This window comes from Triplophysa rosa, linkage group LG25 (genome assembly GCF_024868665.1).
Source record: "Triplophysa rosa linkage group LG25, Trosa_1v2, whole genome shotgun sequence".
NCBI lineage: Eukaryota > Metazoa > Chordata > Actinopteri > Cypriniformes > Nemacheilidae > Triplophysa > Triplophysa rosa.
This window is the reverse complement of record NC_079914.1, coordinates 13,406,120-13,418,949: the sequence shown is the minus strand read 5'-3', so window position 1 is coordinate 13,418,949 and position 12,830 is coordinate 13,406,120. Positions and strand designations below refer to the sequence as shown.

Sequence of the window (12,830 nt, the reverse complement as noted above, 5' to 3'; positions counted from 1 at the left end):
ATTTGATGGTTTATTTTAATACTCAATAATCTAAAAGTTGTGCATAATAGCTGACACACACATGAACACTGTACAGTTAGTTTTGTGGCTATAAATCATTCCCTTTAAATGCTTTTGAAGTTGGAAAAATGTATTTTAATGTGTACTTTAGAGATGGTCCCTAAATTCACGAAAGTTTAATGTCAAACCAGCTTTATGCCAGTGAAACGCGGCAATGAACGCATGCTTTATATGCGCCACGCACTCGTGTGTAAACACATTAGGACAATTTATATATAAAACAGTATACAATATTGGTTAATGTTCCTGTAGGAAGGAGCTTGTTCTGTTGACAGACAGAGGTTTCAATTCCGCGAGTAGGCTACAGTTTGCAAAACCGTGTGCACGGATTGCGAAAGCGTGGGCACAGATTATGAATTCGTGGGTACAGATTTCAAAAACTGAGGGGACGGTTTACAAAACCGAGAGCACGGATTGTAAACTCGTGGGTACAGTTTATTAATCCGAGAGCACGGTTTTGTAAATTGAGGGAACGAATTACGAAACTGTGGCCACGGATTTGCGGGTCTTGTTTTTTTTTCTCCGAGGGGTGACCAGACGGGCTCTGTAGTAATACAATGAACAAACAAACAGAAAAGTATATCCTCAATAGGAAAAATTGGGAAAGCTATGACTCAAAAATCAGAATATTAATGTTTATGATGAAACATTACAAATATTAAAAATTACAGAAAGACAGTGCAACTGTGCAATACAGTAATATTATATGAAATATTACATATCAATTCTGTATCACTCAGTTCTGCTAGATATGGATTGTCTGAATATAACGTAAGGATATATTTTCTATATTTATTAGGCATGTTAATTAATAATTTGGCATAATTCTAATAATTGCGGGAAAAAAGGAGATATATTTTCAAAATTACAATTTTATTTTTAATCAGTGTCAAGCTAAAAATTACATATTGTTGGCTATATTAAAACATATATACACTTGATACAACGGCTATGTATGTATTCTCAAGTCAGTCAAAAGTCAAAGACTTTAATTTTAAGTACAATAATACAGTTTCTTGAATTCTTTTCCACAGATTGTGGACAGTATACAATAGATACAAGTAAATTCAATATACTGCTTATACACCTTTATCATAATAAAACCATGGTTATTTATCAAGCTACATCCTGAAAGCTCGTTTATTCCTGGAAAAGATTCCTCAATTAGACAATAAGACACTTTATGCAACCTGATTATGAAACTGTGACAATCCTCCGGAACACTTTGCAGAGCGGAACCATTAAACCCAGTATTTGCACCTCGCGGGGCGTTTGAGGTCGGTGCTCGCTCAAAATTGTTAGATAAAATAAAAGAATCACTGAGTATTTCGAGAATTAACATAAATATTTTAATGAGGCGCAACGCAAGCGGGCGATTTTAGCAGCGGCGTACAGAAGGTAAGACAATCGCCGTACATTCACACGCGCGCGTTTAATCAGCGACAGCGCGCTTTGTTAGTTACATTTTACCTCAGTTAGCACCGACGCTAACGTCAACAATAGAGAGCACCGCGCGCTCGTGCTAGCGTGCTAACAGCTAGCGCACGGTTCGTGTCTGAAATAATTTTTTAGTGCTGTCAATAAGCGTGAAGCTTATAATACATTAAAAGACGTCCACATATGAGGTAGTTTTGAGGTGGTGATGTGTGTGTAAATTGATTTTTGAGGCTGGTTGTACGTCTGTTAGCAGCGCTGCTGGTCGGTCACTCTGTACAGTTATGTAAATGTTCCTCATTCACGTCAGTTCAAAAAAACTCGAAACATGTATATGAAATGTTACACACGTATGTTATTACATACATATAATATAGTCAACGTGCACTGAAAGGTGATGCTTTTTTGTGTTTATGTGGTGACATAATTTTTTTTAAGTTTAAATAAGTGCTGAATATAAGTTACCTATATTCTTTTGACACCCTGTCACACTCATGATGGGAAGCCTGTTTTATGCATTATATGTGATATTTTGGTGATTTTCTATACGAAGGGTTCATATAGGTGGTTGTTATGCAATGCGCACCGACAGGTTGAAGTCAATGGATTTTAATGGCGAGTGGCTTTAGGTCCCGTGTCAAATGTAAGTGCATCTGCTGTTTCATAATGTTTTAAGCAGATTTTAACGGTGGCGAATTCAACACTAGTTTTATTGAAAGTAGCAGTTATGGCACGTATACTTATATACGAAAGTAGCACGTAAAGTACATTGCAAATGTCATCATCGTAACGGTGAATGAAACGCATATTGCATATAGTTGTTATGTAAGCCAAATTGTTTATAATAAGGAATTACTCAGACTGACAGTGGGCAGCTGGTATGGATGGGTCACACACACAGACATCTTTCACAAAAAGTCATTTTTCAAGTTCAAGTTAAATGCTGAAGAATAGTATATCAGTTTATTTACAAAGTGTGTGTGTGTGCGTGCGTGTGTGTATAAATAGAAAGAAAGAGGTTTTTTGTAATGTCCAGACTGTTGGTTGTCATACAATGCAAGCATACAGTCGACTGTCAAGGTCCAAAAGTTCTTACCGTGAAATAGTTTGTCTTAAAATACAGTTCCTGTACACTATATGCTTCCATTGTAAGATAAAACGTATGCAAAACTTATTTTATGTTCAACACATAACACAATAAAAAAGTCTATTTCATTCTAAAGGTACTACACAAATTCTACTGTTACTTTGCGATTTTGCAGACAGATTGATAAAGATTGTTGTGTGAAGGGTGGTGCAGATGTGTTGGTTTGGAACAGGTTGTGCTGTACTGTGAATGTGTCAGTGTGTCAGGGCAGTATGGCCTACATTCACAGGCTGGGAAATGTAGCCTTCTTATATAACTCGGTTATGTAAGTAGGCCTAACTCTCTCATTCGCTCTCTCTTCCTTCTGGTCCCTCTTCTGTTTTTTTGCTCTTTCTTCTTGTTCCTTCTTTTCCTCTCCCAGCGATGTTTTTGATTGAAGGTCTTTGGTAGCTCTTTGTTCTCCTCTTGCTGTTTTTCAGTGAGTCAAAATCTTGCTTTGATATTTGATTATCAGCCTGTATGATTCTGAAGTGAATCACTTGACCTTAAGCTAGGTTTTAACAGTATTTATGTGTTAACTATAACTTTGTTGGTGGCTGTTGCTGTTATGTTATTAGTTACTAAAACTATACCACTAATCGTATCTGTTACATTTTGAGATGTCCACTTTGCGTTTACATTATTTTTACCTTACTGAACACCTTAACAACAACTAGCGATAAATGCTTTGCATTTGTAAATACGATTTGAATTATATTAAAATACATTCAAGAAGTGAAAACTAAATAACCAACATACATGTTTTAGATTCTTTTTGATTGTTGATCATCTTCCACACGAGCTGCATTTATCTTAGAAAACTTGGACTCTATTTCAATGGTCGCTGTGTGCAAAATCGGCTGAAGTTGGTACATTGAGTTGGTTGATCATTGTAATTGGTCTGCTTTCGTTTGTGCTATTTTTATAGCCACCGGCTTGGTGTATTCTGGGCTTTAAACAGAAACAACCCCACGCAACAACACCTTAACATTGTCGTACCAAGTTTTGTTTGTGCAAACAACCCTCACGTTTTTACAGATGTACTTTTTGCTTTATATTACAGATGCACCGATATATCGGCCAATAATCGGTATCGGGCGATAGTGTAAAAAAATGGTTTTATCGGCAGATACCAATTATTGGCCGATATATCCTTTCAATCAAAAGAGGAGAGGCAAATGCAATGGATTTGTGCTGCGTATATGATTTTTTTTTAAGAAACATCTCCAATTTGATGTTTAATATTAATAGTCATTATATGACTTAATACCATTCAGAAATAAGTATTAATTTAATCTTCTGAATCGGTATTGTCATTGGCAGATATCACTCTAAATAATCGGTATCGGTGGACAAATTTAATATCGGTGCATCTTATATTATTGCTCTTATAGATGAAAAAGCGATTTGCATTTGAAACTGTTTAGTTAACATTTATTCCCAGCTGATGTTGATGATTTTTGTTAATTAGGTGGTCTTGATGGTTATGTGTAAGTAATGTTCTTGGAGACCCAGGGGACGCCATGTCAGAAGAGGCGATCTCAGGAAGCGACCTGGAGCCCAGCCTTAACAGCGAGGAGGAGATGGAGGAGGAAGAGGATGGAGAGAACGACGGCGATGATGAAGAAGATGCAGGCGGTGAGCGTTACAACAAACAGCTTGAGTGAATAAAGGCATTAGTCTGCTGTCTGACCTAATGGGTGTTTTTGGCTGCAAATTAATTATTGATCGCTCGGTATTGTGTTTCAGCAGACCAGCTCGAGGGTATGGAGACGGGAGATCAAAGAGATCCGACCAGCCCCGTACCTACCTCACCATCTAGAGAATCCACCCCCGCCCCCTCGTCCCGTCCTCCCTCTCGGACACCCTCCTCCACGTCCCAAGCGTCATCGCGACCGAGTTCTCAAACCCCCTCCAGCCCAGACAGCCACAGCAACACATCTGCCAATGGCAAGACAAAGAAGAAAAAGTCCAAAACCTCAAAGCCTGCTCACTTGAGGAGGAACATCCGGTATTGAGTTTCATAGTCTCATATAAACACTTGACCATCAGCATCACATGTTTAACATAAATTAACCCAATAGTAAAACGTTAATAATAAGCTCTCCTCTCTGGCTCACAGAAAGCTCCTTAAGGAGCACCAGCTTGAGGCGGGAACCAAAGCCGCCCAGAAGGAGGAGTTAGAGAGACGCCGCCGTTTGGAACAGCAGCGCAAGGACTTCCCTCTTCATGCAGGTGAGATTCACCTGTGCCAATGTTGAACTCGCCATATAGTGCACATATGCAGATTTACAACCCCTTTCCTTTAATGTTCCTCTCTTAAGATATACTTTCTGGAGTCCCAGGGCTCAAAGAGGAAGTGATATGTCTGGACAGCAGTGGAGATGAGGGTGAAGCTAAAGAGCCCCCGCCCCCTCAGTTACCCACACGGAGAGATGGTAAAAAGGATATTTAGTGAAAAAAAATTTTATTCCTCATTATTTGATTGGACTATGAAAAGCTACTGAAAGTTAATACCTCTGTCCAGATGTGATTGAGCTGAGCTCCGGGGATGAAGATGCCCTACGGATAAGCAGCGAGGAAGACAGCGATGAAAACCGCTCGGTCACCCCCGGCACGGAGGAAAGTAGCGGGTCTCATGTGAACGATGCCCTCAACCTACCCGACAGCCAGGGAAGGGTGCTAGTCAATATCAATCACCCCGGAGACGATGAAGACCTGTTCCTCGGCCCACAACTCTCCCGTGCCGTCAAACCTCACCAGGTAAACGCACGCCTGCTTACACACCTGTCTAACTACATGCTGAGATCTCTCTTTTATTCAGCTTGTGCTGTCTGTGTATTACATTGTAGTACCTAGCATCACCCAGAGCACCCTAGCAACCACATAGCAACATGCTAAAAACCTTTTAGCAACTACATAACATCCTGACAACCATTAACAAACCTTAAGCATTGTGTCGGTGAGATTTGCATAGGACAAGCGCCATCTAGTTGTTTGTTACTTATGTTGAATATTCCTTTCATTTTGCATTTCATCTTCATCTCAACATCTTTGGATTTCTCTTTCAGATCGGTGGTATTCGTTTCCTGTATGACAATCTGGTGGAGTCTCTCGAGCGCTATAAGAACAGCAGTGGGTTCGGTTGTATTCTGGCTCACAGCATGGGTCTCGGCAAAACCCTGCAGGTCATCTCCTTTGTTGACATCCTGCTGCGGCACACTGGAGCCAAAACTGTCCTCGCTATTGTACCTGTGAGTGTGTGTCAACAAACTTTAAATGACGGATGGTAATCTTTCCTTGTTTTCAAAATCGACTTGCTTGTGTCCTATCCAGGTGAATACACTACAGAACTGGTTAGCCGAGTTTAATCTCTGGCTGCCTGCTGCTGAGTCCGTTCCCCCCGACATGGATCCAGCCCAGGTGTCATCTCGAACCTTTAAGGTTCACATCCTCAATGATGAGCACAAGTATGAATACTTAAGTATTTAGGCCAAACGTTAACACAGCAAAGCAGTGTTTCAGTGGCGATGATTGTCTCTTCCGTGTCTCGGTCAGAAACACGGTGGCCCGGGCCAAAGTGGTGGAGGAGTGGACCCGTAACGGAGGCGTGCTGCTGATGGGATATGAAATGTACCGCCTGCTGTCTCTTAAAAAGAGCTTTGTGACCGGACGCAAAAGGAAGTCCAAGAAACCTGCGGGACCCGTTATTATCGACCTGGACGAGGAGGACAGACAGCAAGAGCTCATGAAAGGTTCGTGAATCTGTTCTAACAAAACAAAGATGCACACCGAAGTCCAAATTTTCACGTTAATTTCCGTTCTGTGATATTCAGGAATCGAAAGAGCGCTGTCTCGGCCCGGCCCGGACGTTGTTATATGCGACGAGGGTCACCGCATCAAGAACTGCCACGCCAGCACTTCCCAGGCCTTGAAAAACATCCGGTCACGGCGGCGTGTGGTGTTGACCGGATATCCGCTGCAAAACAACCTGATCGAGTACTGGTGCATGGTGGATTTCGTCCGGCCCGATTTCCTCGGTACGCGGCAGGAGTTTAGTAACATGTTCGAGAGGCCCATTCTGAACGGCCAGTGTATAGACAGCACACCTCAAGACGTTCGGCTCATGAGATACAGGAGTCACGTATTGCACAGTCTGCTGGAGGGTTTTGTTCAGAGGTGGGTTCAAGAGCGCCGCCCTAGTGGTGGTGATGAAAATGCCATTTTGGCCATTTTATCTGTTTCTGACCTGGTAAAAACATATATATATATATGATTTTAAGTTATTTCTAAATTGGATCAATATAAATGTATCTGCCTGAAAACACATTAGAAAAGTCACAGTATGTGAAAATGCTGTCTGCATTCCCAGACGAGGTCACGATGTCCTACAGATGCATCTGCCTATGAAAGAAGAGCATGTGATCCTGGTACGACTGTCTCCGCTACAAAGAGCACTCTACACTGAGTTTATGAACCGCTTTAGAGAGGCGGGAAACAGCGGCTGGCTCGGACTCAACCCGCTCAAAGCTTTCTGTGTCTGCTGCAAGGTATGTTAACTGACTGTGTTTGACTTTTTTATATTTTTGGACCGAACACTTATGTTGTTTGCTTATACTGTAGATCTGGAATCATCCAGATGTTCTGTACGAAGCACTTCAGAAAGAGAATCTGACCAATGAGCAGGATTTGGATCTGGATGATCTTAACTCCACCGGTGGGACCCGGTGTCCCGCTCCTGGAATAAAGGGAAAGGCATCTGACCCTGCCAACAGCAAGGTGGCCATGGCTGCTATGGGCCTGAATCCTTTACAGGAGAAGGCCAATCAAGTTGTTACCTATGAATGGGTAAGACCCATTTTTTCTTCCACTGTTTTAGTTTAGTTTCACTTCTGAATACTGAACAGTATATAAATGATGTCAGTAAGCTCAAGGTTGTGATGTCAATGCTCTGACAGTATTTCAAGATTTTTCCAATTAGTTTACATGAATTGATTTTTGAGTTGCACATGTTAAAATGTTTTGTTGTATGTCAAAGTCTTGTTTTAAAAAAAAACATGTTTGTTCATGTTATGGCACTTCTAACATTTGTTTCAGGCCAAAGACATCATGAGCAACTACCAGACGGGTGTGCTGGAGAACTCGGCCAAGATGGTTCTACTGTTCCACCTGATTGATGAAAGTGTAGGCCGAAGAAATAAAATCTTAGTTTTCAGGTATGATTTGTTAATTCCTCCTATTAAAGCTGCAATCTGTAACTTTTGAATCATGTTGATGTCAGTTTGACTGTTGACACATCAAGTGTCAAAGTACGTAAAGTAGCCTGCAATTTTACGCTTCAGCCAGAGATGGTGATATAAGGACAAAAGTTGCGAATTACAGCTTTAATGTTGTCCAAAAAAGTTTAAGATAAGGCGAAGAACAGTCCACTGTTTGCATTTGTCACACTTGACAGTGTACAGATATTTCGTTTTTAGTATAATCTCTCATGTCATATCCTAACCTCTCAGTCAGGCTGTTATTTTGTTTACATTAGTGAGTAAAGTGTCTCATTTATCTGCGTGTGATTCTTGCAGTCAGAGTTTATCCACGCTCACGGTTATGGAAGATTTCCTCAGTCGGCGGCCCATGCCAATCCAAACAGAAAGCGGTACACACAACTGGGTCCGAAACATCAATTACTACAGTGAGTTTCAGTCCATTTCTGAATTACTGCGTAATGCCAGTTGAGCTATTAGTGGAACCATTGGTACTCCACAATTCCTGTGAACTAAAATATATGTGAAATATAAATATGATCTGACTTTGTGTCACTTTTAGGGCTGGATGGAAGCACATCGGCTTCGGAGAGAGAGAGACTCATCAACCAGTTTAATGACCCGGCAAATAACCAAGCCTGGGTCTTTCTGCTGTCCACCAGGTGATGAACTACAGCAAACACGCACATTTATACATTGGGCAAATTTTTCCATCCAAAGCCGCTTAATGGGAATCGAACCCATGACCTAGGTGTCGCTAGCATCGTGTTTCCAGTAATGTTTGATAAACCCGAAATCTGCTTTATTATCAAGCTAGCCTGACAAGTTTATCAAGCAACCCGTTTTAAAAACTGAACATCTGTTGTCTGGACTAACTGATGGTTTTGTCTTCAGGGCCGGCTGTCTGGGGGTGAATCTGATCGGGGCCAATCGTGTGGTGGTTTTCGACGCCTCGTGGAACCCGTGTCACGATGCGCAGGCCGTGTGCCGCGTGTACCGCTACGGTCAACGCAAACCCTGTCACATCTACAGGCTGGTCTGTGACTTCACACTGGAGAAGAAGATTTACGACCGTCAGGTGTCCAAACAGGGCATGTCTGGTAAGAGCCGGATTGCGTGTGTTTTTCCCTGCGTCACATAAATCAGATCTGTTTTTAATGGTGTGTTTCTGTGTTCACCAGATCGAGTCGTGGATGACCTGAACCCTGTTCTTACCTTCACACGGAAGGAGGTGGAGTCTCTGCTGCACTTTGTGGAGGAGGAGCCCAATTCCAACCAAACCCAGATGGCCCCGAATGAGGACATGGAAATTGTCCTTAAACAAGCGTGTCTGCGTTACCCACACCTCATAACCAAGGTACACACACACTTTTACTTTTTTACATGTTTGATGCTAATGTTGAAGTGGACTTGAATGTGATTTTGTGTTCACAGCATCCGTTCCATCACGAGTCTCTGCTGATGGATCGCAAAGAACTGAAACTGACCAAAGCGGAGAAAAGAGCAGCCAAGAAGAGCTACGAAGATGAAAAACGGGCATCTGTGCCGTATCAACGACCCTCTTACGCACATTATTACCCAGCCAGTGACCAGAGCCTCACCAATATCCCTGCCTTCAGCCAGAGGAACTGGTGAGTCCGTCAGAGAAGCCAAAAAGTGTATACACGCATAAATAACGTTAATAGAATGTATATGTAATGTTTATTTAACGTTGCAAGGTGTGTGTTTTGTGTAATTAACTCGAATGTTTTCTTCAGGCGCCCGCCCCCTCATTTAGAAGAGAAGCCCGTCGCGAGCGTGAGGCCGGTTCAGTCCACACCCATTCCCATGATGCCTCGGCAGGTGTCCATGAGCATCCCTGGTTCAAGCGTGGGATTCCCTGTAAACTACTTGCAAAAGGCCGGGGTTTATGTGCAACGAGTCGTCACCACCACTGGTACAATAATAAAATGCCATCAGTTTGCATGTTTGCTTTGTGTTGAAGGCCTGAATTTTTTACTTATGGCTCCTGTCACCAAAATGAATTCCTTGTATGTGCAAACATACTAGGCAATAAAGCTCTTTCTGATTCTTGTTTTTTGGCAGATATAGTCATCCCAGGGTCGAACAGCACCACAGACGTTCAAGCCCGGATCGGTGCAGGAGAAAGTATTCACGTTATCAAAGGATCCAAAGGTGAGAGTGAAATAAAGCTGTTTTAGAAAATAGTTCTAACTTATTTAAACGTTAGAGAAATTGGTTGATCGAATGAAAGTGAGTTATTAGTCACATAGCATATTTGCTTTACATTCTTGCTTTTGTGATACAGGCACGTACATCCGGACCAACGATGGAAGGATATTTGCTATTCGCTCTGGAAAGCCGAGAGCGTCCGATGAGGCAGCTACAGCTTTAATAGGTTTAACTTTTATTCATAGATCATTTCACAAAAGGTTTTCCAACTGAAAGTCAAAATGGATCTTGACTGCACTCAAGTTTTTCTAGCATTTTTTGTGTTTGAGAATTCTGTTCAACATTGCAATAAAGAAACTAAAAATAACTTAAAATGGCATTTGCAAAGTTTAAACATTCATAGATTACCACCACCTTTAGCTCACCAACTTTATCTTTTCTTTCCACAGAGGACTCGGGCTCTCCCATGCATCCTGTCAGCAACGGCCGCACGTCCCCTCAGGAGCAAAAGCGTTTATCCCCCGAAGCCCCGCCTCGCCCCTCCTCTCCAGACAGCCCTCAATTGCTCAGAGAAATCCATAGCAAAGAAATCGCTTCCGCTGGAGACAACTTCACATCTTCAACAATACCCGAAGCCCCCGGCATGGACACACCCGCACAGCACAGCCGTGTCCCCGACCCGCATCGGCAGCTCAACAGCGACATCACATCCTCCCTAGACGTTCAAAGCTTAAAGCGGAAGCTTTCTGAGAGTCGGACATCTAAACAGCCTATCAGCAAACGGACCTCGACACCCGCCGGCGCAGCTGGAAGTTACCCTGGCTTTCCTCTTAGCAGCGGCTTTGGGTTTCCGGCCATGGGGCTTAACCCCGCCCTACTGGGTGCCCTGGGTAACCTAACTCCGCCCACGCTCGGAAGCAGGTCGCATCTCCTGCAGCAAGCCGGGCAGACGCTGGGTGACCTACACGCCATGTTCCCCACAGACACTCTCGGACTTGGCGTGACCAACAGCTCGCTTTCTTCGACTTGCTCTACCAACACCACCTCCACAACCCACGCTGGTATGCTGGCCTCCTCTTCGTCATCAGTGCCGTCGTCATCGTCCTCTTCCTCCTCTCTCCCTCCCTTTCTGTTGAATCCCGGCATGGCAAGCATGCTCTCGGGTTTTCAAGTACCGTTTACCCAGCCTTTGTTTTCGGGTTCCTTACACCCGAGGGGCTTAACGTCTACGTCCACCCCTGCTTCGACCGCCTCGACCTTCCTCTCGTCCTCCGGCCTGTTGGGGCCGGCTTTCAGCCACCCCAACACGCTCTCCTCCCTCGCTGAAAACGGAGGAAGCAGCTCGGATGATGACGTCATAGAGGTGATGGGCCAGTGAGGTACGATTTGCGAAACAGAGAATCCCATTGGACGACGGTGAAATCCTATAAATCCAAATGCTGAATATGCTTGGTGTTAGGAAAGGTGATGTATATTTTTCTTTACAGTAAGGGACCAGAGCGCAGGGCTCCTACAAGAGCCCTGATCATCGCTTCCCTCTCCTGGATATACGGACCACTCCCCCCCCCCAGGGAAATTACTGATACTAATGTGATTGTCTTTTCAGACTGTTTGCATTCATAAAAGACGACTTTAGAGATACTTAGCCGTTTGCTAGACCCTGTAGCATCACGTGGAATGATAAAAGGAGACATATGTGACCTTTTTTTATTTGTTATTGTAAGTACTACGACTGCTTTTTGTAAACGGTGGTCCTACATGAATATTCTTAGTTGTCTTGACCATTGAATTCGCAGACCGGGTGGCGGGAGGATTCGTAACATTTGCGAAATGTCCAAAGCCATGCCTAGCGACCGACACCACCAAGACCTTTTCTTTATCCTTTTGAAAAAACAAAAAAACCTTAAAACTCGAATGTATTCTCATGTTAGCCTTTAAAATTGGGTGGAGGGGTGTACGTTTAGTGCGTTTAGTTCGATATTAGCCTTAAAACAGACAAAATGGATCTGTGTTCTCATTCAATCGCGTAGCAACAAAAATCATCCGTTGTTCCACATCGGGATCATTTTACGAATGTGTAGACTGTTATGCGACCCTATTAGCTGTTGTTGTTGGTTTTTTTGCGCAGTCATGGTGTTAGTTGACAGTTTCTTGTGTTGGGGCCACAAATCATGACCAAAGTTGTTCGTTCGGCAGTTTCAGACTTTAAACATTTGTGTTAATGTTGAGTCGTACATGCGCTCTCTGGTTGACCTGTGACTGACAAATCCCTCAGCCAATAACACTGTTCATTCTCTGTGCCTATTAGAGCTCTTTGTTTTGACTCCTCCCACAATTTACGTTCTGATCGACATGTTGAGACCTGCGAGTCTGCTAACGCTGTTAGATAAATTCTCTGGTGTGCATTCAATATGTTTTAACATTTTTCTCCCAAATCTTTGTTTTGTATTATGACATGTATTAGTTTTTTTTTTGACTATGTACAAATTTATTAGAAATATTTATTTATGCTGAAGAGTAATTTCGTTTTCGTTCTTTTTTTTTATTTTTATACATTTTTTAAGATAAAAAGGTCCCTCTGTCAGAGAGGTGAGGGGGGGTTTTCCTTCATACGCGAGTGATAAGCAACTCGGCAGTCGGGACCCACAAACGCTGTCCCAGGAGATGCGCACATGTCATCTCATGTTCCCAGCATGAGGAGGAGTAGAATAAAATGACATTGTATTTATTAAATATCGTTTTAACATAAATAAACTTGACTCCTGTATTGAGAATACGGT

The 12,830-nt window shown here is 42.7% G+C and overlaps 1 protein-coding gene across 3 annotated transcripts; it reads left to right on the top strand.

Annotated features, from left to right (window-relative positions):
- The first annotated feature begins 1,308 nt into the window (after positions 1–1,308).
- rad54l2 (RAD54 like 2) lies at positions 1,309–12,824 on the top strand. Of its 3 annotated transcripts, none has more exons than XM_057325836.1 (22): positions 1,309–1,458; positions 4,092–4,258; positions 4,370–4,631; positions 4,743–4,855; positions 4,945–5,058; positions 5,148–5,383; positions 5,692–5,874; positions 5,957–6,090; positions 6,179–6,375; positions 6,457–6,799; positions 6,993–7,170; positions 7,244–7,468; positions 7,718–7,836; positions 8,197–8,306; positions 8,441–8,540; positions 8,773–8,978; positions 9,060–9,235; positions 9,313–9,509; positions 9,636–9,814; positions 9,964–10,053; positions 10,187–10,276; positions 10,500–12,824. In XM_057325836.1, the coding sequence occupies exons 2-22, from the start codon at positions 4,144–4,146 to the stop codon at positions 11,426–11,428; spliced, it is 4,296 nt and encodes a 1,431-aa protein (XP_057181819.1). In that variant the 5' UTR covers positions 1,309–1,458; positions 4,092–4,143; the 3' UTR covers positions 11,429–12,824. The 3 variants fall into 3 exon arrangements, with proteins under 3 accessions (XP_057181819.1, XP_057181821.1, XP_057181820.1); XM_057325838.1 differs by having other exon boundaries at positions 1,310–1,458; positions 4,373–4,631; XM_057325837.1 differs by lacking the exon at positions 1,309–1,458 and adding an exon at positions 1,467–3,059.
- The last annotated feature ends 6 nt before the right edge of the window (positions 12,825–12,830 follow it).